General features: G+C 43.5%; 1 protein-coding gene across 1 annotated transcript in view; it reads left to right on the forward strand.

Annotated features, from left to right (window-relative positions):
- Positions 1-22,534, forward strand: part of si:ch211-186j3.6 (neural-cadherin) — a 190,521-nt gene that overhangs the window by 33,884 nt on the left and 134,103 nt on the right. Inside the window, 3 exon segments of the mRNA XM_029144225.3 lie at positions 15,124-15,321; positions 18,562-18,787; positions 20,229-20,433. Coding sequence (XP_029000058.1) covers positions 15,124-15,321; positions 18,562-18,787; positions 20,229-20,433 — 629 coding nt within the window.

Genomic DNA, 22,534 nt, shown 5'->3' on the forward strand with positions numbered 1-22,534 from the left:
TGAGTTTGCACTTTATTCTGCCTCAATCATTAAAAGTTATGGGCGCTTACAGTATTTACAGGTATGTGATTCCAACATTTACAGACTATATTTGCTGGTTGCTACAGTAATCACTATCTATTACAGCTTTCAAACAATCAACTAACAAATAACAAATGTTATATTACGGCGGCACGGTGGTGCGGTGGGTAGCACTGTCGCCTCACAGCAAGAAGGTTCTGGGTTCGATTCCCGGGGGCGGCCCTGGTGCCTTTCTGTGTGGAGTTTGCACGTTCTCCCCGTGTTTGCGTGGGTTCTCTCCGGGTTCTCCGGCTTCCTCCCACAGTCCAAAAATGTGCATTAGGTTGATTGGCTTCTCTCCATTGCCCGTAGGTGTGAGTGAATGGTTGTCTGTCTATGTGTTGCCCTGCGATGGACTGGCGACCTGTCCAGAGTGTACCCTGCCTCTCGCCCGTAGCCAGCTGGGATAGGCTCCAGCACCCCCGTGACCCCGCACTAGGGAGTAAGCGGTTAAGAAAATGGATGGATGGATGTTATATTACTGGGTTTTCCGTCAACATTGGTTTATTAGGAGCATGTTTCCAAAGCATGTTGGGAAAACATATGCTCCACTATGTGTTGTACAGTCAGAAGCTGTTTCAGGATCCAAATCTATTAAAGAGCATGGATGCATTCACTTCATTCACTCTACTTATTTCTGCTACATTTGTAAGCTTCAAATCTTCATATTTATCGTAAATTCACAAGGAATTTTCCCTCCTGGGGACAGTGTGGCAAACAGCAGAGTAAAGCGAGAGGCTGAGCAGAGTGGATGGAGTGCGGGTCCGAGTGTGATCTGAGGCCCAATCACCTCTTTAGCTGCTTCGCTAGGTTGTAAAGCTGCAGGATTAGCCGTCCAGACGGAGAGCAGGTGAAACGAGCTGCAGCTCCACGGACACGAGTGAGAGTGGATCAGAAGCAGCGGGAGGTAGAATGTGTGTTTTCACACCCGCGCTCGCTCTCACCATTAATTTGGAGGTAAAATCAATGCGGGCGCTTGCTGTCATCGCTGCAGCTCTCGGGCCGCTTCCCGGCGGCTGCGTCGCCTGAAGTGTGAGGGAGATTTGGGCAAAATGAGCACGAGAGGGCGTCACTTGCTGTAGGGTTGACCTTTGACCCCGAGGCCAAACTGAAAGCAGCAAGCACGGCCTGAACGTGCAGCAGGACAATGAGCCGCCTCCGTTGCAGCGATCGCTGGGCGCGCGTCGCTCGCGTATCTGTTGGCGGATCTGCATCTGCCAATGTGTGTTAGCGTCGCCGCGCCCCTCGCTCTCCTCTCTGTCATCTTAGGGTGTTATCGCCCCCGGACACCGATGATGTGCAACACAGCCGTCACAGTAATAACCTCTGAGCTCTTTGATTGAGAGAAGTGAGGGGAGCTGGACTTTTGTTGTCAGCGTCACCCTATATTTCATATGGTGCGTTTTTATAAGTGCGGCCTTGGCTCCGGTAAACAAGATAAGCCATCGCGCCTCCGTTCCCCCTCGTCTGGGGGTTCAGTGTAGCTTATGCTGTTTTTATTGATTATCTGTTTCTATGAAGTATCTTTTCCTTTTTTTATGTTGTGATCTTTAGGCCATTGTTTGTCTTCTCTGACAGAGTCTCTGGCTCCTGATGGGGTCTGATATTAAAATGACTGAGTAGCAGCGCCCGACATACGTCGTAGATGCTTGTCCTGCTGTGGATGATAAATTCACCTGCCACTATGTGATTTCAGGCCATTTCTAATTTGTGGTTGAGGTTTTAACATGTCTTCCTTACATCACCGGCCACATTAGCTCAACACACTTCTGTCCACTCCTGACAGCGCATCAGGTGAGCCGCGTCCTACAAACCCCACATAGAGATAAATCCTGGAGGATGCGCCATTTAGATGATCTACTGTTTTTAGTGCGGTGTCTATAAGCAGATAAATGGCTTTTGTTAAACCGCTTGTGTCATTTACCATTAATATTCTTTATACACTGCATGTCTTGCCATTTAAAACTTAAAACTGACATTTAGAGTGTTTTAGGGTTGATCTCATACTGTACTTCACCAACTAAGCATCGCAGTGGTCGGATAATGCCAAAATTATGATGCACCGCGCGGAGGAATTCTGAATTATTGAAGCGTAGCTACATTAATCAATCCTCCACCGCCCACAGAAAGAGGAGTGGTGGGACCTTTTGCACAACCAAGCAAGAAGACAACTGCATTAGAGCATCTGCTTGGAGGCACGGACGCCTCAGTCCCCACACTGGCAGAGTGAGTCCAGGACACTGGACACAGACTGAAGGAAGTAAGACAAGTAAAAGAGCTCCATCCAACAACAGGACAACAGATGGAGGTCCAACATATAGAGTCGCTCCAGGAGGCAGAGGAACGTCTTTAGAACCACAGTGAACCCATAACAATAACTCCCCACGTCTGGAGGCTGAACACGAACGGAGAACTGTTTAACAGAAGCACTGTTTGTGTGTGATGATTAGAATTTCATTGAAACATTTAATAATGATTTTTTTTAATTATTCCAGAGACCTTTTCAACTTTGTGTAATAAACACAGTGTTGCCATTTTGAGAGATCAAAAGGCAGTTTGAGTCATTTCAATATCTACATGTAAGCTTCAGTCATAAACCATAAACAGTATGGGGACCACGCGTCTAATTAATAACAATGGATAAACATACACCTCATACATTCAAACCGATTCTGTTTGCAATTAAATAAAATAATGTGCCTCATGTGCCTCAGCTCACACAGGCCACAAAACAAGTGGCCAGAGATCGGCACACAGCAGGGGGCGGCGATGGAAACGCAGCCAGAGGCCGGCGATAGAAACACAGCAGGAGGCCGATACCTGCAGACAGGCACCGGGAGGAAGGAGAGAGACGACGCGAAGCGGACAGAGAGACGAGGGGGGAGCAGATCGTTGTCGGTGGAACCCAAGCTGTCGACCTCCCGTGTGCGCCGACGCGCACGCTCACGCTCACGCAGCGCAACACGCCGCACGCCCCCCAAACGAGCGGGATCCTCCTCCGCAGCGACAGGCGCCCGGCGCCGGCGGCCGCTCGTCGCCCTGACGACTTGCCATTTCACATCACTCTGCCGAGATGAGACACGATACCGCTCCGAACCATACAGATGGAGAGGCGGATAGACCCACTGACACGGATGTAGATGATGTTTATAATGGGGGGGGGGGGGGGGGGGGGGTGATGTGAGTGATGCTGATGCCATGACACAGCACATCTATCCCAGCCTGAGACTGTGGGAATGGAGACGTACATCCCTCTAGTCTTGGTGCGGATGTCAAAGCTGGAGGCAGGAGCTACATCATAGCGCGAGTATAAAAAGATACTATATTTTAAGGAGCCTTTATCACATCAGCACCAGTCACATTGTGGATTCGCAGCACATGCTGGTTGGCTCAGGGCTCCTAAATGCTCCCTGCCAGTTAGCCCGGGGTTAAGTGGGTTAAATTCTCAAACTCTGCAAAGTGGCTAATCTTGGATCACAGCAGGGCGAGGTGAGCTGAAGTGGACTTGAGTCGCCGTTATCCACTTTCAGATGTGCCAGGTTGACACAATAGTCGAGTGCTTTAATCCGTGTCAGCAGTGGACGGAACACGTTCTCGGTGAGAAGGCTTTTCATGTCGCGTTACGCTCCCGCATCCAACGATGAAACCAAACTCCAAGATTCCGGAAGCTCAACCTAACTGAGGCATTGACTCACACGTGGTCAGTCAGACCTTTCACCATCATCAACACAATTTGTTTTTCCTCTTTACGAAAGCCTGTGAAAATGCCTTTACATTTTTTATAACTTCTATTCTCCAATATGTATCATAATAATTGATCATTAGCGTGTGTCCGACCGTCCGTTATCTACGCCGCTCATCCTGTTGCGGTTGTGGTGCTTCTGAAGCTTATTCCAGCTGTCATTGACTGAGAGGTGGGGTACGACCTGCACAGATCACCAGTCTATCACAGACCCGACAACCATTCACGCTCAGACACACAGGGAGAGTGTTTCAAGCTCAAACCTGTGACAAGGCAGCAATTAAATAATCCGTTTAACATTTGCATCATTCAAATCTGAACAAACCATGCAGGCACCTTATTGAATATTAGCTGGATGTATCTGTGTTTTACTGTAGAGCTGAATGTGTGTTGCGTCTGCTTGTGTAGCTGGGTGAGCTGTTTTCAGTTGTTGTACAGTTCACAGCACACGCCGACCTCGCCGACCTCTGCTACCTCCGCTTCGCGGGCGATGTGCTCCCGTCGGACAGACGCGGCCGACGCGGGGGCCCCCGAGGCCCCTCGGCGGGAGGTGATTAGGACGACCTACAAACGCCGCGCGCCGCTGCCGGACGCGCGTTCACAGGGAGCAACGGGAGAGGATGCAGCGGGTGAGATCTAAATAACAGTTAGAAAAACACTGGCCGTGGATCCGTGCATCATGAGGAGACGTCGTCTGATGCGGTTGCCTGCGACGGTTTTTGACTTAAAGTTGCCAGCACAGTTTTACTCGTTTTGTTGTTTTGCTGCTTGTTCCCCCTCAGTTCCAAACATGCAGCAGTCCGGTGTCCTGCTGACAAGCCAGATTAAAGACAGAAGCACATCACTTGATGAGATGATCAAAAGTGTTTGCTGCTGGATCATTTCTGCACTAATTGACTGGACTAGACCCAGCGTGCCTGTCGCAGAGGCTTCAGACTAGCGGCAGCACAACAGCATCATAACTTCCCGCTCAGACGTCCAACTGGTTCCTCTGGTCCTGATTGCACTATTTGTATTGGTCAAAACTAAGATGGAGGTAACCATTTTCCCTATTTGTTAAAAGCTCCTGGAACTTTTGGCTTGATTTGTAATCAGCCATTTGCAATTTGTCAATTTTTCATACAGTATCGTTCGCTGATACAAAGTAAAGTATCGTGATTAAAATGATTCTGATGATGATGTGAGAAATTCCAGAAACAATCTCAGACGTGTGGATGAAGAAGTCAAAGATCCTAATGGCATCAACACATACGCTCATACAGTTACGGTACTACTGTATCCCTCGCTTTCTGGCCACACCCCCCACTTTAGGCCACTCCCACCTCCTCATCGTACCCACCTGATTAAATCCCTCATCTCACCTGTGCCTCTGCCTCTGTCAACATATTGTCCCCTTCGGTCACTCAACTGGACCTTTGCCAGGTCACCAGCTTCATTATGCCCCATGTCCTCACCCTTTTGTTAGCCTTGTTTACCACGTCTGCCATTTTGTGGCACAAGTACAGTTTTATGGAAGCATGTTTTTGTTGTTTCCATGTTGAATCCGTGAGGAAATGTCTCCCGCTCGTGCGTAGGTTTGTTCAGAAATAGTTTTTGCTTCGTGTTATTTACTCAAAAATGAGAAAGAAAGGAGAAAGCGAGCGAGTGAAAAGAGCTGAAGTGAGTTCCAAGTCGATTTCACCATCCTCAGATTGGCTCCAAAGCTGCTCGTTAATCCGGTCACGCCTGCTCGTTAATAATCCAGTTGATAGTCCGTTTAGCTGCTTTTATGCTGTGCTGTTTGTTGGTATGATGCTGCTGCAGGAGTCAAAGGCATCGACCCTTCCCCAACTAGCAGCAGATCTAACAAAGATGTTATCAAAGCCACATCTACATTTTACACATGAAAAAGAGTTTATTCACTCAATTTTGTATTATATTTTCGGCTGATAACAAGAATGTTCCTGTTTCTCCACAACCGTAATGAAAACGTTCGGTCACCTGCTTGTGTGGTGGTTGTGATGGTTTCCTTTGCCAAAGGTAGAGGGACAAAATAACCACTATGGAGATTTACAAATGGCAAATTATACCAGATAGTGGGATATTCAATATTCAATTTCACTGAAAAGCACCAACCATCTCATAAAAGACTTTTTTAATAAACTAAAATGTGACAGGGTGGAAAAACAAAATTTTCTCAAAACATTTCAAGGTTTCATTTTGTTTTTTTCTTTTCCAGATTTCATCAGAAAAAAAGAAATTCAACATCATATTAGCTAATGGCTAAAAACCAAACATGTCAGATTTCCAAAACAGATATTTAGTTAGACATTAGATAGTTTGTAGAAAATGATATCTGACATAGTTTATACTTAACCAAAGCCCAAATTAAGCCAATCTTGATACAAACATACAGTTTTACCACATGCAGACAATTATGTATATATGAACCGAGATAAACTTGTGTTTGTCTCTCATTCAGCCTGTCTTCGACTCTTCCACTCTCTATTTTCCTTTGCTCTCTTATTCTGTTTTTTTTTTATTTTATTTTTAAAGATGGAACTTCGCCAGCCTCAAGGTTTTGGACTGGAGTCCTCATTCTCTGCCATTCCCATTGAGCCCAAACAAGCGGGTTGCCAGATCCATCACGGGTTTTATCTCTCATTATCTCTTCCACTCCCGGCCCCCTCTGCTAGCCTAGTGCAACTGCTGGAACAGAGTGCAGATGAGAGATGGAACAATTAACTCCCATTTTCTAAATCAGCAGAGGGAAGTTGACAGGAGGACCAGTAAAAGAGTGGATATGGAAATAATGGGCTATGAAGCTCACGCTCTCAATTTCAGCTCTCTATACAGTTTAAGAGGCAGAGGAGCGCAGAGCCTGGCGAGGTGGCGTCCCTGCGCCGCGGGGCTATCGGAAATTTACTGTAATGCGAGTCAATTAAAATGTGACTGGGATCCACGCCAGATCCTTTATTGACATGCTCTTCACCAGTCGGCCCCATCCTGCCTCCTAAAATGCCTGTTTTTGTGCAACATTGCAAATGGAGTTTTCTAGCTCTGTGTACAGTATTGCTTTGTTCTGAGTGTTGTGCGCCACACAGAGTGGAGGCTGAGGGGAATAAGGGCTGCACAGTATCCTTTTAGGCAACGTTAGCTCTGGACTGAACTAGTCCCACCTGGTGATGCTGTGGTCCTGCTCAGGATGCTCCGAGTGCTCTGTGCCTGCAGTGCTGCACAACAAACCAGGTCAATTCTGTGTTACCATTATATAAACTAATGAAGTTTAACTAAGTGAGTAAAACTAATTTATTAACTAATTGAGTTATTAGGAAAAAATACTTCGGCGGGCTGAGTTTTGTGCTTTTCTCCTAATTTGTCGTACCTATATTTAGGTTTGCATGAGCTGCCAACAAGTGTCAGTCTACATAAAAAGAATAGAGAGGAACAGCATTTTTAATCAGCAAAGTTACTGATGGACAGCTACTGCATTAAAGTGGGAGCTCCCTGTGCTGTGGGCAGTGCCAGGGGATGGGTCAGTCACCCTGGAACGGTGCCACAAGCATTCAGATCAGCCACTGAGCATGGGAACCTCTCTAATTACAATACAATAGGCATCAGGACAAAGCACTGAAGTACTGCAGAGTCAAACTTTTTCATTGAACCCACGTTGCAGTTGAAAAGCACCAAAGAGAAACTAAAGAATGAGTTGTAAGGCCAAACACCTGCATCGCGGTCCTAAACATGACTGATGTGAATTTCAAATGATGGTATAAACTCGGTGTCAGCCCACATCAGTTGCCGCTGACACCTGTGGTTTGTTTACTTTCCGTTTTTTCCGCCATCACTGTGCATTTGTCTGAGACTGTGTCTGTGTTTCTTCACCAAGATTGAACTGTGTTCAGTGAAACGGTTGATTTAGTGACAAGAGGGAAGCAGATTTGTGTGGAGACGGGGAGCAGCGGACGCGGGGCTACGCGGTGGTGAAACCCAGGACCTGAGATATAAATGATGTTGCTTAGAGGCATGAAAACTCATTTCACTGGCTTTATTGTGTGTCTTGAAGGGAGACAATATATTAAGTTGAGATTCTCCTATGATTCAATCAATCAATAAAGGCTATTTTACTTGAACTGTGGCATGTTGAAGCAAAGGATAAGAGTCCAACACTGGAGACAAAGCTTATGCAATGTATTCTATGGGCGTTAGCTTTTTGTTTTTAATCTTGAGTTAAGTTGAATATTTTTAGTTTTATTTATCATAGTTGTACTGTATCATCCTTTTTACCTGTTTAGCTTTTGAATTCGTTAAGAAGTAAGAGTTAATAGCTGGCTGCTGTGGTCGAGTTTAAGAGTGGATGTCTTTTCAGTTCATGATCCCTGTGATAAAATCTGTTACAGCACATTTATTGTTTATTGTTGTTATTAGATATATATCATTTTGAGGCTAAAGTAGCTTTGCTTGGCCGCCTTCCACCCCCTTAAACATCACTGCTGCCTGCAGTTTGTTTTCTCCACGGTTCAGTTCCTGTTTATTCATTCAGAATGTTGAGCATTAACAAAATCTTCGATTGGTGAACGAATTAAAGACCGGAAAGGGATTATGGAACTGCCCGATGCTAACGCTGCTAACGCTGTGTACTCAGTGGAGCCAGTCTCTACTTCAACATCCTGATAAACGTCATCGTCAGGATAGAATAAGGCTGATTGAAGTACTGTAATTGAGTTTTTTTTCTGTTGTTTGCAAAAACATTTTGAAGCTTCGGTTTAATGTTCAAGACCAAGTGCACCTTTCACCACCAATTGTCTAAACAGTGTTTTGCTATTCAATAAAAAGACAGCACTAAAGGGTTGTAATCTCCAACTGAATCCCAGCAAACCTTAATAGTACTGAACAAAGCCTGTGATCTTGAAGATTACCTCATCTGAACTGCAAATTAAACACATACTCATGCACGCACACACACACACACACACACACACACACACACACACACACACACACACACACACACACACACACACACACACACACACGTTGACCTGAACTAGATTATTCTTAATTAAGAGATTCAGCAATTAGTAAAGTGGTAAATAAGGGACACGTTGCCGTCCCTTTGTGCTGTGTGGGTTGCGTCACCTGAGGTATCGAGACTAATGCCTTCTAAGTGGAGCAGATGGGTGGAGGTGGTAAACAATAGGCGGTATCACAGTTGGTATGCGTCTGTGTTGGTAAGTAGAGTAATCCAGGAAGGGACTGAGCATTTACTGGCTTTGCAAGGCCAAATCTAGGCCTGTGCAATCAACCAACTGAGCGGTCAAATGTTTTACAAACCAAAAGGTTTCAAGTCTTATGTAACAGTTGGCTTGATGTCTGAATTTTGCATTGCACCTTTATTTACAGTACACACATCCTGTAGTTAACCTAAATGCTCCTGGCTGAACTGACAATCTTCAACCCAGGTCCTGCTTTGTCAGGCAACAGTGCTAATCGCTGCACCGCTGCGCATAGTTCTGTGTCTTTAAGTATTTCTGAGGAGCCGGGCCTAGCTGAAGGTTTCAAGTGCTGTTGCTGTTCTGTTGTTGACCCCTTGTGACCCCTTTGATATTACAGCGCATTTGTAGCAAGTACCTACAGAAAATATTGACCAGGGGATCTGAAATTTCTTATTGCGTGAAAGCACAATATTGGCTGTACGAAGGATTTTAATTATGAGTTGCCGTGCTGGAAGAATAAGCAGTGGAACGATTGGCCACCCATTTGTATCATTTGCAATTAGTGTAAGAACTAAAGCTTGATTTTCTTTCTGTGTGACTCTCGCTCCCTCATCCCTTGATTTAATTGGCATTTCCATGTAAAAATGTGAAAAAAGTCAGCGAGACAGCGGCAGCTTCCCATTTAAACAGATTATGGATGGAACAGTTACCAGTAAGGGCCAAATAGCCCTTTGTAATCCTCACAGAGGACATTTAATTAACTGGCCTTCTTTGCTATTTTCACCCGCGCTCTTTGGTTCTCCGTCACTTGGTCCCTTTCTTTTACTTTGCCATTTTGTTTCTTTCTTCCTTTCTTGCCAGCTTCTTTTGTGCCTCACTTCATTTCTCACTCTTTCAAATTTGTGGGCATGTATCGAAGATTCAACGAGTCTCTCTCTCTCTCTCACGCACACGCCCCAGATGCAGTCAGATATAATGAAACTCATTTCTGGGTGGATTGGAGATCGTAATAGTTAGCGCTGCATGCTAATGCTAAATGAAACCGAGAGCCGACCAGTCGAATGGGGAGTTCTCCATGATGGCTACAGTACTCTATGTAGAGCAAGAGAGAGGAGCTATTGAGAAAATTAGCGTTAGAAAGGTGCTGATTGGGGTCATTGGAGGAGAGCAGGGAGGCTGGAGGGTGTGTATTTACCCCATCAGTTGTTAAACAGGACTTTTCCTACTGCCTTCCTGCGTTGGACAAAAGCCACATATTTATCTTCCATGAATAGGAAACTACTATAACATAAAAACTTTAAAATCAAGTGTGGAACTACTTGAATAAGTGCATGTGGCTGAACTGTCCCTTGTTGTTTTGCTTGTAAATCTTGAACTTGAATTTAAACCTCCAGAATTGTCGAATTGGTTGCAGCGTCCTTCCATTGGTCTCTTGCTGAGCCACTATAAAGAGCCAATGGGTGTGAGATCCATCTGTGACTGACTATATTTAAAAGTTTCAAATTCTTTGTGCAATGCAATGTTGTGATATCAACCATTACTACAGTCTATGCTGCATAGTATTAAATGCACTATACCACAGTGTAGTATACAGTAGTATGTGCATACTGTACCAGCACATATATTGAAATAAGCAGCAGCAGGGCACGGGTTAAGTTTACCGCCTGTCGCTTCAAACCCAATGTTTGTCTCCGCTGATATTCACAACATTAAGCACGTTTTCAACGTGTGAGAAACGGGAGTGTGCGTCTGTGTGTGTGACTGAAGCTACTTGTGCGAGATCACAACAAGGTGACACCCAGAGCAGCGGCAAATGTCAGCCGGTGTTTCTCCTGGACGCGAGCGCGGCGCAGCAGCACACTTTGCAGCAGACGCAACACATGGAGCATAACTTGTTGTGTTCGACGAGGTTTTCTTTTCACAGCTGTGCTTGTGCTGCACTGTAGCCTGCACTGAGCCATGCACGTCTGCAACCATGTCAAATGAGAGTTGGCAGGTTGATGACAAGTATTTTAGAAGCAGCTGTGAATGGATTTTGTACATAAGCTTATCTGGTAATAAAGGGAAGGGTGTTGAAAGTCAACGTGCCACAGTCCAAGCAAGTAAAGGTTTTCTGCTTTTTGCCTTTACCATTTATATTTATAAAGACTTGAGAGCTTGGCTAAAGCCTGCAACGCTGATATTCTCAAAGTTAAATCGCTTTCTGCAGCTCCGCACTTTCAGAGCTCAATTCAGAGGTTATTTTATAAACTTGACAGAATATTAAATGTCAAGAGGTTAAGAACCAGTACGTTTGACATCCATTATCCCTGAATAAAACGGTACGTAGCATTACAACAACTCGAACCGTAAAAGCTTTCAACCACCGGCACAATAGCATTCTCACAGACGCTGTGGTGCAGACAAGTCAACAGGGTGACCGTGCCTTCGTTCCTCTTATCTCTTTAGTGCATTTTAATAATGAAGCCTAAAAAATGTTTTCTTTTCCATGATGTACACCAGTGGGTTCATTTCTATTTTATGCAAAAATGTATTATTATACTCATTAATAACTGTGCAATGGGGTGACCTGGATATGTAAAATAAAAATTAAAATATACATGCAGCAAGTCTGGTCAGTGTCAGGTGTAGTTGAAGGACACAATAAACACACAATGTCTGGTTGTTTTACACCAGACGGTAGCAAAATGAAGACGAGTTTGCCAAAAGTGAAAGTAGGACTGTTAAGGTTTCTGTGGTGGAAGAAACCAGTGTCTTGTTTTATGCTGTAATGGAATCCAGCAGATATCTATCCAGATATATTGTCCATTAGACAGCCATTACACAGGGTGGTGCATTATAGTCCAGACCAGTTCATCAACTGGGATGGGATAAGTCTCCACCAGTAGCTTACAGCAGATGATAAGTGTTAGTGTATGTGTTGGCAAAGTATCATCCTGCAGACTGTTATTGAGGTAGCATTCTGATTTGTTGTGGTCTAGGTCAAAGGTGCGAGCGTAATGCACTCAGACCATGAAAACCTAAACACAACAAAAACACAGCGTCAGTTTTCAGTGTGAATCCCTAAGACTCTGCACCAGCAGCACAATCCAGGAAGATGCTGTGAGAAAATGAACATGGAGGGACTCTTCCACTTTCACCCTGTTGGAGCCAGTGAGGTCGGAGGACATGGACGAGCGCTGATGGTAATTGCAGGTTCCTCTGTTTCTGGAGATCGCAACATATCATTAGATCCAGTGAGATGCATTAGCGTGAGGGATGGCATCAGGCTGCATCTCCCTATTCTCCTTCATTAGCCACTAATCCACTGATGATCATTATTAGTGAGAAAAGTGTCCGTGTGCAGGGGCGCGAGTATGTATGTGTGTGTTTATGTCAATGCGAGTGTGCGTCTGTAAGATGCATTTTGGCTCTGTATATTAGCCCAGTGATTTATTATCTGGGTAATGCCGTCCCCTCTTCCCCAAAGCTGCATTGTCCTTTTGCCAATTAATTCTGAATCTGTTATGACCACAGGGAGCGAAAAGGAGAGGGAGGGATAAAGACAGAGGAAGTGAGAGAGAGAGAGAGAGAGAGAGAGAGAGAGAGAGAGAGAGAGTGTGTGTGTGTGTGTGTGTGTGTGTGTGTGTGTGTGTGTGTGTGTGTGTGTGTGTGTGTGTGTGTGTGTGGAGACAGAGGGAGATCATCCACAAATACACTGGTTGAACCCCAGAGTCAAGTGCAGTGCTATATTTTAATTCTGCTCCTCTGTCTTCTCCTGACGTTCGCCTATGTTTTGTGTAACGTTCCCAAGCTCCTTCTTATCTACTGCCATTGATTCACGCTATTGCCTGCGTGTCGTTGTTTTTCTACTCCTTTTTTTTATTCCTAATTCTTCCATCTTCTACTCTTCCTTTGGTTGTTCTGCTGTTTCTATAACAACCGCAGGGTCATTGCTCTGCCTCTGCGTTTCACTCTTAATCCTGTTGATGCGACACTCGGCTCTTATTTTTCTTGCTGTGTTTTATATTACTTGTTTGCACCTTCTCACTTTGAAAAAAACATTTTTTTTCTCCTCGTGATCTCTTGTTATCCACCTTTTCATCCGTTTCGCTCCCTCTCTCACACACACTTCCACACAAACACTTTTCCCCCCCTAATTTCTTGCATTTTGTTAGCGCACCTCGAGAATACGAAATGCAGACTTAAAGAAAATTCATCGCCAGGACATGATGTCGCAACAGTAAAGGACAATTTAGGCGTTACATTTTGGTACGGGAGAATCTGCCTTTTTTATTTTTTCAAAAGGTGCCAAACCTGACACAACTGAGAGCAATCCTCTGGCTCCTGCCATGAAATTACTCCCCTGCCTCCCTGCTGTGACCAGCAAACGCCGCTGTGCTGCACCATCTTTGTGTGTGCGAAGGTGTGTGTTCTGATGAGGTCTGTGTGGGACCAGTCAGTGTGATTGCTGTTTACTACAGGTGCAGATAGCGCAGCGCTGATTATAATTACTAGGTGGAATGTAGAAATTGGCCTGCTGCCTTTCTCTTCAGGATCATGTTTCTGTTGTCCGCATGAAGCATTCAGGGAAGAAATATGATGACAGTTGAATAAAAGTTGCAGATAATGAATTTAAAAAATATATATGTAATATAAATTTATTTTAAACACGAAAAAATAGACATTTTATTGGTCTATTAACGTTCAATAATTTGTTGCAAAAAAAATTATATGAAGGATTGTTTTAAATTGAATTTAACAGCTGGCATCTTCACATTTCCAAATCTGCCTCTTGTATAATTAAACAGTGATGACAATTAGGATTTTATAAACAAATGCAATTGCAACTGGATTTCTATTTTCTGTTAATATAATATTGTTATTTTATGTAAATGGACCGTCAAAAATTTCTCTATACAGAAAACAAAGTATTTCTTTTATGAGGTGCACACAGGTGGTTCGCCAACAAAACCGTGATCACAAATCAGTAGCAGCTGGTTGCTTTTTAATACTATAGCAGCTCTGGGTCCGCTATGGGTTATAGGTAAAACCGGGAGCGGCGTTTACATGACTTTAGTTGTGTATTTGTTTATATAGTACAATGTCATGGAGCTACGTGAAGGTGATTGGAGTAAGCGTTAGGTGTTAGCCTTAGTAGCGAACGTTGTGTTTCATGTGCAGCACCGCATGTGAGCGTAGCCTATCTATAGCATTAGCTCTGCCAGGTAGCCTATCTATAGCATTAGCTGCGCCAGGTAGCCTATCTATAGCATTAGCTCTGCCAGGTAGCCTATCTATAGCATTAGCTGGGCCAGGTAGCCTAGCTAGCTACGCCCTGTACCCAGAGGCGGGGGGGGGGTCTACCTTGCGGTTTGTACTTAATGACATGTTGCTCGTTTACGTTATCAAGCACTGGAGTGATGAATTCAGAAGATAGTGTCGCCAAAGTGCTTTTGTAAATGATAAATTCAATATATAGTTTATTGTATAACAATAGTGTGTGGTATAGACTTCAGCATTTTGCCACCTGCTAAATCCTGACGCATATAACAACAGCAGGTTGTAGGGCGGTTGTTTCGTGTGCGTCTGGCACTGGTTTGTTTACATTTCAACTCTGCCCTCGTTGCTGGAATGACGCTGCGTCTCCCAGAGCAGAGCAGCTGGTTAGACGGAAACAGCAGGTTATTGCTGGCTGAGTGTCACATGATTTGCTCTGCTGGACTCGCAGAGTCAGAGCAGTGACTCTCACCGACTGCTGAAGTTGGGAAGTAACAAATAAATTAATAAATACTTGACTAGGATGACATTTGGAGTGGAATCCATGAGCTCATTGGTTTGTTTTTTCTGTTTTTGTCTAAATCTGTAGCAAAGTTATTGTGTGTGCCAATGGTGCTTGAAACATCTTCAGAGATAAAGCAGGAGAAACAAGCCATGTGTTCAACTATGCTATAAACTGACATTTGGCTTGTTAGTGTAGCAAATGAGCCTAAAACCTGCTGCTAATGATGATATAATAAATGATAACAGACCAATGTGGTTTCTGCTCTTTCCTACTTCACAAAAGTAGAAGAGAATATAATAGTATGTGTATATAACTGAGTATTACTGCATGTAACTCCTTTTTTTCGTTTCCTCTTCCCACAGGTCCAGAGTGGTACATGATCAGGGTGGAGCTGACTGTGACGGATGTAAACGACAATGTCCCGGAATGGAACATGGTTCCTATTCCCTATCTCGCTGTGGTTTCCCCTGATGCCCTGGCAGGCTCCCTGGTCTACAAGCTTCATGCCGTAGATGGGGATGAGGGCAACAATGGTGAAGTGGAGTACTTCTTGTCTGACGGTAGGTTGTTTTGGTGTTTGTTTTTTGGTTCGTTATCTGTATGCACACACACATTTTACTTTTGCAGTAATGCAGCTGAAAACAGCTGCATTTGATCAACAACTAACATTTTTTCTTGAAATATTGACACAAGCAGACTTCTGACCAGACAGAGAGGATCAGACTAAGCCCAGGGGATCAGGCTCAGACCTTTTACAGGTGCTCAGCTCCTGAGCACATGCAGTACCTCTAAATAATTAATTTAACTGTATAACACTTAGGCGATGTTTTAAAAGAAAGGAAGATGATGATAAAGCTTTGGTCGTAGGTGTGGAACATCCCAAGTAGAGGTTTTTCAACAACAACAACCTGCGACAGATGCAGGTAACTTTACACATATTAGAAAGGACATTGTTCAGAATTACATCCATAGCATAGCTGTATCTGAGCTCTGCAGAAAATCTACCACAGCTGGCCACTTCATGTTGTATGCAGTGACATGGCCACACCTATGTATTCCATGTAAGTGTAAATGTGAACCTTCTCTGGAGGGTTTTTCCCTTTTTGCTGAGGTGGTGGCTTGTCCTGACTGTTGTAGTTCCAGTAATGTATATAAATCCAATGGAATTAAACTGATTGGTGACCAGTTCGGCGTGTACCTCTGGACCAACGACTGCTTGGATATGCTCCAGAACTATTGCAACCTTTTACTGGGATAAATGGTTCACATAGTAAATGGATGCATGAAAGGACATTAACTGAGCTGCGTTGTAAGTAACTGCTGCTTCTAAGTGATAGAGACACTGCATGTCTGACTACTGTATCTAATGTGTATTGTTAACAGCAGTAAAGCCAACTGGATAAAAGAAGACAAGGTATTTGAGGCATGTGGACCTCTTTTTACCTTGACAACAGTTGTTGGTCTGTAATGGTCAACAGATTTTTTTTATATCTATACTATAATAAGACTTTTCCTAAACAGTATTTTCAAATAGCTTCACAACAATTTAATTTGATAGCAGCAAAGATGATTTAAAGATGAGATTTGATGAGTTGCAGGGACAGCAATCATCACACTCTACATTTAGGGGCGTTTAACTTTTCTAACAGCTTGCAGAGGGGTTATTTATGAGTTCAGTGAGTTGGATCCCAGCTGTTCGTCATGCACTGGCTGGAATTGGCTCGATGTCAGCCATGTCAAGCAAGCCAGCAGAGTGGAGCTTCTTCCGCTTGAGTCGAATCAAGGTGGTGCTGCAAAGTGCTGTAGAGAACGAGAGAGCTTCACCACAATGAAAATGGTCACTGTTCAGCCAATCATCTCAGCAGTTGCAAAAGGCCACTGTTCATTATCCAACATTATGAGGAAAGCCAGCTCAAGGGCGCCAGCCCTGCGGCTGCCCACTGCTGACCCAGGGGAGGGGTCAAAATGCATAGATAAGCTTCCCCAATGTGCGATCAATAAAGGTTAATTATTTATTACAGTATATGAAGACTTGTGTTTAAATCTATGGTACAGGCAGTTATATGTTATAATTGGTTGGTCAAACAGACACTGGATGCTGTGACACTGTCATTAGGGGCAGAGCTGCCCCAAGGGTCTGATCCTACATTAGATTCACCCCTGAGCTCAGCCACATCATCTGTGTTTGGATGGACCCATGCTATTCATGTCCATCTATCTGTTCTCTGTCCTGTGTGTAAATAATTGTGCCGCCCTACGTGACTCTGCCAAAAAGCATGTAGGTGGCTTGGCCCCATTTCATGTGTTTGTTTGGATGAATATTTCACAAACGGCCAATACACAGCTGTTTTTACTCTAAAACTGCATTAGTAACAAAGACAGAACCTGAACCGTGCAGGGTTTGTGTAGAGTTAAATGGCTGGGCATGCACAATGGGGGGAACCTAGAGTCGCTGTGTTAAAGCTTTAGACAATGCGACAAAGTTAAATGACCAGCAACAAGCTGCTGCAAAGGCTCATTGTGATGTGGGTTTAATGAATCTAAATTGGTTTAAGATCCTACTTCAAGCTTTCCTGAAAAAGCCTTGTAATTTCAGTTTGTGAAAGCGTATGACAGCATCAATTGAAATGGATATAAAACGCACAAACAGACCTTGTCCTATTCATTCATTCAGGTTTGTTTGTTTTCTTCAGAGTGCCTGCGTATGTGAGGAGTTTTAGATTATTAATACTTTTTGTTCACTAAACGTAGACGATCTCAGGATTCAATTCAATTTAGTTTAATTTATACAGTCATTTTAAGGAACTTTAAAAATGATCTTTACAAATTACCTTCACAGTGGATGGCTTACCACACGCTGGTCTACTGCACATGCATGGGTTTCTTTGTACTAGTTGTAACTAGCTGCTTTGTTTCTGCAGCCATGAACCATTTTCTATGGCTCCATCCATTTCATAATGGATAGAGCCAGGATTATATTAACATGCCGACCTCATTGGTCTGAAAGGAGACAAATGATTAACATGAATCATAATGTTTCCCAGTCAATATAATAATTCTCTTACTGTGGGTCTTTCTTATTACATATGCTTATTTTAAAATCTTTTTAAAACTCTGCCTATATACAGTGAATTAAGCCTTTAAAAGGATTATAACATAAATCCCAGTGAATAAACTGAATAAACCACTCAGTCAGTGTCCAGACCAAAATCTGCATTGGTTTTGAATTAATCACATCTTTCTTTGTGATCATCACATTTCTTCAGCTATAATTCAGGACTGTTGATGGAATAAATCCATAATTGAAGTAAGATCCACAACTACAATACAACATATAAATATATCCTGTATATTGTATCGTACTATATATCATGTGACTGTGAGCTACATGTAGGTTAGCATCACCTTGTTTCTACTTTGTGAATTCAAATCTTAACAACAACTGTCCAGTCCTATTTAACTTCATTAGCACAGCTTGAGCTCATATCGGATGTTCTGGAAGAAAAATAAAAGTAAAATGGATCACAGCACACTGCATGACTGTGATGGATAATGTAATGCATTATTTTAATAAGAAGCATGCTGACTGCTGTTTTGTTGAGCTATGATTGAGTTACATCTAAACTCATATTAAAAGATCTCGTACTCTGCAGGGTGTGTCCTCTGACTTGAGGTATTATTTTATCTTCTATTGGTGTGTTTGATGTACCTTCCGTAAACTGCATTATCTGCATTCAGACTGCTTCATGCCGTGGCCTCTTGTCAAAGGCGATGCAGACTGAAACTTGCGTGTTCCCCAGGTGGCGAAGGTCGTTTTGAAGTGGACAGGAAGAGCGGCCAGGTGCGAACCACGGGCCTCCCCCTGCAGCGCGACAGGGAGTACCTGCTGACCGTGGTGGCCGCTGACCGGCTGGGCAGCCGCAGCACCCCGGCCTTCGTCTCTGTGGTGGCCGGAGAGCGGCCGCCACAGTTCACCAACGCCTCCTTCACGATCGCCATACCTGAAAACACCCCCGAAGGACAGCCGTGAGTTCACACTCACACAGTTCGAACATCCTGGTTCCGTCACTGAAAGTATCTCCAGAGAACATACAAGCAGTGTTTTATCCCACTAGCCCCACTGACAGCCACATTGTGAAAGATAATCTGAATCTTTGTAGCGGCGCTAACATCTAGATGTTTTTGCTACATAGACATCAGCACTGCATGTTTGACACATTTTGCCACAAGTGTTAGTATTTTATGCAGGACATGAATATAAGCCTTCTCCTTACTGTAAGAACTCATAAAAACACACTCACTCCTTAATTGTAAAAGTTTATAGATGCAGTGATGGATCTAATGAATTTCATAGGATGTGATTGTTTATCAGTGTGCATTGTTATGCTACGTGTATATGCTTATGTTTGCACACTCATTAGTGTCCTTAGGTCTGACCAAAGTCATACAGTTATGACTGGTGTCCTTGATATGTCTCATTATCTCCCTCCAGCTTGTTTAGTTTGACTGACACTTTTGGCAAACCAGTGGAGCGGGTGTTCCTGTTTTCTTGCTTAATCGGATTCTATCAGAGACACAGAGTAGAGGTTGGGAAATAATACGTACCAAATGGCCGCTCAGTTCTGCATTGTTCTATTGTAAAACCCTTGATTCAGGCTTTCTCTGATGGATTCTGTTTTCTTTCACTGTCCCTACTCTTCAATTAATTTGCTCTTGTAAATTCAATCTACTCTGTTATTATCTGCCCTGCTTCCACGCCAGCTACAGTATTCTTCCTCCATTAACACTTGAGATGTTTGGGTTTTAACCTAGTTCTGTTGCCAAACCCTTGTCGGTTGTTGCTTGGTTAGGCCTATTCTCAAAGCCAAACACAGAAGCAATTCATTTGCAACATGCCAAATGCTGCAATTAATAATGTAGGACATGCTTTCAGGTTTATATATGGTGGATCTGATATGTTGTTGGGCATTTGTTCTCTGTACACCACCACTCTGAATTTGAGGTGAAACTCTCCAGATGTGAGCACAGTCACGACTTTAAGCTTTATTTCAAAGTGTGACATTTTACAACTACACACACACTTTTGATGGCTCATGAATAATGTAACAAAGAGCTAACGAGCAGAGGTATGAAGAGGTTCCCTTATTATGGTGTGATTAAAAAAGCAGATTGAAGGTGTGGATGTGTATTGTTTTAGATTTGCATTAGGTAGCTGTTCACTGAAGATCTCAACGTGACGTTTCATGAATTACAAGTTGTCAACTCTGCGTGACCAAAACACCTAGAATGAAAGTTCACTATTGGAGTTCACATTCTGTGACGCTCCAAGTTCTTTTCTTCCAATCATGGGAATGGTTTGTCTTCTCTGCTCTAGGCTAACATGGATAATACCTAATACAGTATAACCATATGTCTCCCTGTATTGATCATTTGGTCAGTGGTGTGTTTTTGCTTCGTGTCTCCACAGCTTCCTGGTCACACCTGCCGTGTCCTTCCAGAAGAAACCAATCGGCTACAGCCTCCTCATCAATCCCAGCAGTCTGTTCACCATCTCTGCAGAGACAGGTGAAATCAGTCTGACCCGCCCTATTGACTACGAGAGCGACCAGCATCGCTACCTGCTATTGGTGCGCGCCAGCGAGGGCCTGGACAGCATGAGAAGCGCAGCGGAGGTTTGTTCAATCAGCGTCATGTCCTCTGAAGTCAAAGATTTTTGATGTTGCGCTGACTCGTCTTCCTTGGTCTGTGTAAAACATGGCAACAAATCTGGCAACTCTGACAAGTTGAAGTTAACTAAGTTTATGACTACTACCAAAAGGGCGAAGGTGTTTGTTTCTCGCAGCACGACTGACTTTGATCTGCTACATTTTCACTTTCTGTTCGTCTCTTCTTGGGCAACAACGTGCAGACACGCAGTAGTCTGAGTGAGGAACTGAATGGTGAATTATGGTTATGAAATTGGTGAAAATAAAAATGTGTTGCAGACAGTATACAAATATCCACAAACGATCGTAACATTGCAGACTATTCTGAATACAAGCTCAAGGATATTTTGCTGCACTGAATTGATGTTAGGTTTAATTTTATTGATCTACATTTGCTGTGGGGCTAGAAATACAGTAGTTGTGATTGTTTCCTTTTGGATTGCTTTTTGTTTCCGCCACCTGGTCAGTGCTTCTTTGGTTGTTTTGAGAATCCCTCAAGCTGAATCGACTGTAAAAATAGATAATAACAAGTACAAACATTAAAATTTTTGCCTGAAAGTATCAAGATCTCCTGTCAAACTCACATTGACCGGAATGAGGGATTCCCAACAACGTCCTCGTGTTATCAGGAAGTGGGAGGGGGAACAGTGGCTGACTGCTGCAGGCATCAATGCATCTGGTCTGGTTTCCATCATTACTGTAGCCTCGGGCTGAAACATGTCCTGCTGAACTGATCTGTCCTCAGCTGCTCTGCTCTGGGCGTCTGTGGACAGCAAAGCACCAAGAGCATGCACGTACAGAGAGAACAGCTAAATGGAGGCATGGCGGGAAAACTGCCACGTTTGATGGAAAGAATGAGAGGTAAATAAATTGGCAGGCAATGGGTTGATGCCCTTGTCTCCTGCCGCTGGAGCCTCGGTTGGCTTTTAAAACCTCCATACGTCCAGTCCCATGAGTTCTCAGAAGCAGACCTCTTCCACCCCTGCCCCTACAGTCGCCTCGCTGTCTGTGCAGATTAACACCAGATACACACGCTGCGGTTTGCGCTGCAATTATCTCAAAGAACCCCTTTAGTACAGCACTTTTCCAGAAAGGCTGCAAATCAACTTTTTTTCAAGTCTTAAACATTTCGGCCAGAAAATGCTCTGTGTGATATAAATCAGTAAAAGCATTTTCTGACCTGAGTGTTTAGTGTTGTGTGTGGAGTGGAAATGGTGTTGGAGGCTAATCTTGTTGACAGAGTTAACCTTTTATGAAAGCTCTGTGCTTTAGGTTGCTTTAATGCCCCTGCACTTGCTTTTTGTTGACTCCTGAAGAGAATTACAGTATCACTTATTACATCACATTGGAACAATTGAGAGGATAATGGAGGCCTGAATGGTTACAACAGAGCCTAAGAGGTTTATTGATATAGAGGATGGTAAAGGCAGGATACACGCTCTCAGTTCAGCTGTTTAAATATTCATACCATTTACATTCCCACTGTTTTACCTAAAAGAAACGGTTGCTACAGGTCCCGTTGACGCATCAGCTCAATGCAGAAAGTTGAAATACATAAAACATTGTGTAATTCTAATTCATTCAATGAATTCAATTCAATTCAATTCGATCCAAGTCACAGATAAACTACTACAGAACAAGCAGTGCTTCATTTGTTTTAGAACATGAGCTGTATCAGATCAGAATCTATCCACTAGGCTGTGTTATTACAAAAATATAAATATGACAGTTATTGTATAATCTGTACTTACTGTATATATGGCTTCTCTACATTATACAGCAGGTACTCAAAGGGCTTTGAGATTTCTTACAGTATTTCGCCAGTCACACCAGCTCACACACAGACAGGTCTGACTCACAGGATGCAGCTTTAGGTTTAGTGTCTTGTTCAAGGACACTTGGCTGTAACGCTCTACCTCGCCATCAACTGTGACCCAGTACAGTATGTAGCACAAGTACAATATATAAGTACTTAACATGAATATAAATAAGCTAAGTAGTAGTGTAAACCCCTCCCAATACACCCACCCACAGACACACACACTTCCCTTGGCGTATTTTACTGTAT

Source organism: Betta splendens, chromosome 3 (genome assembly GCF_900634795.4).
Source record: "Betta splendens chromosome 3, fBetSpl5.4, whole genome shotgun sequence".
NCBI classification, from domain to species: domain Eukaryota; kingdom Metazoa; phylum Chordata; class Actinopteri; order Anabantiformes; family Osphronemidae; genus Betta; species Betta splendens.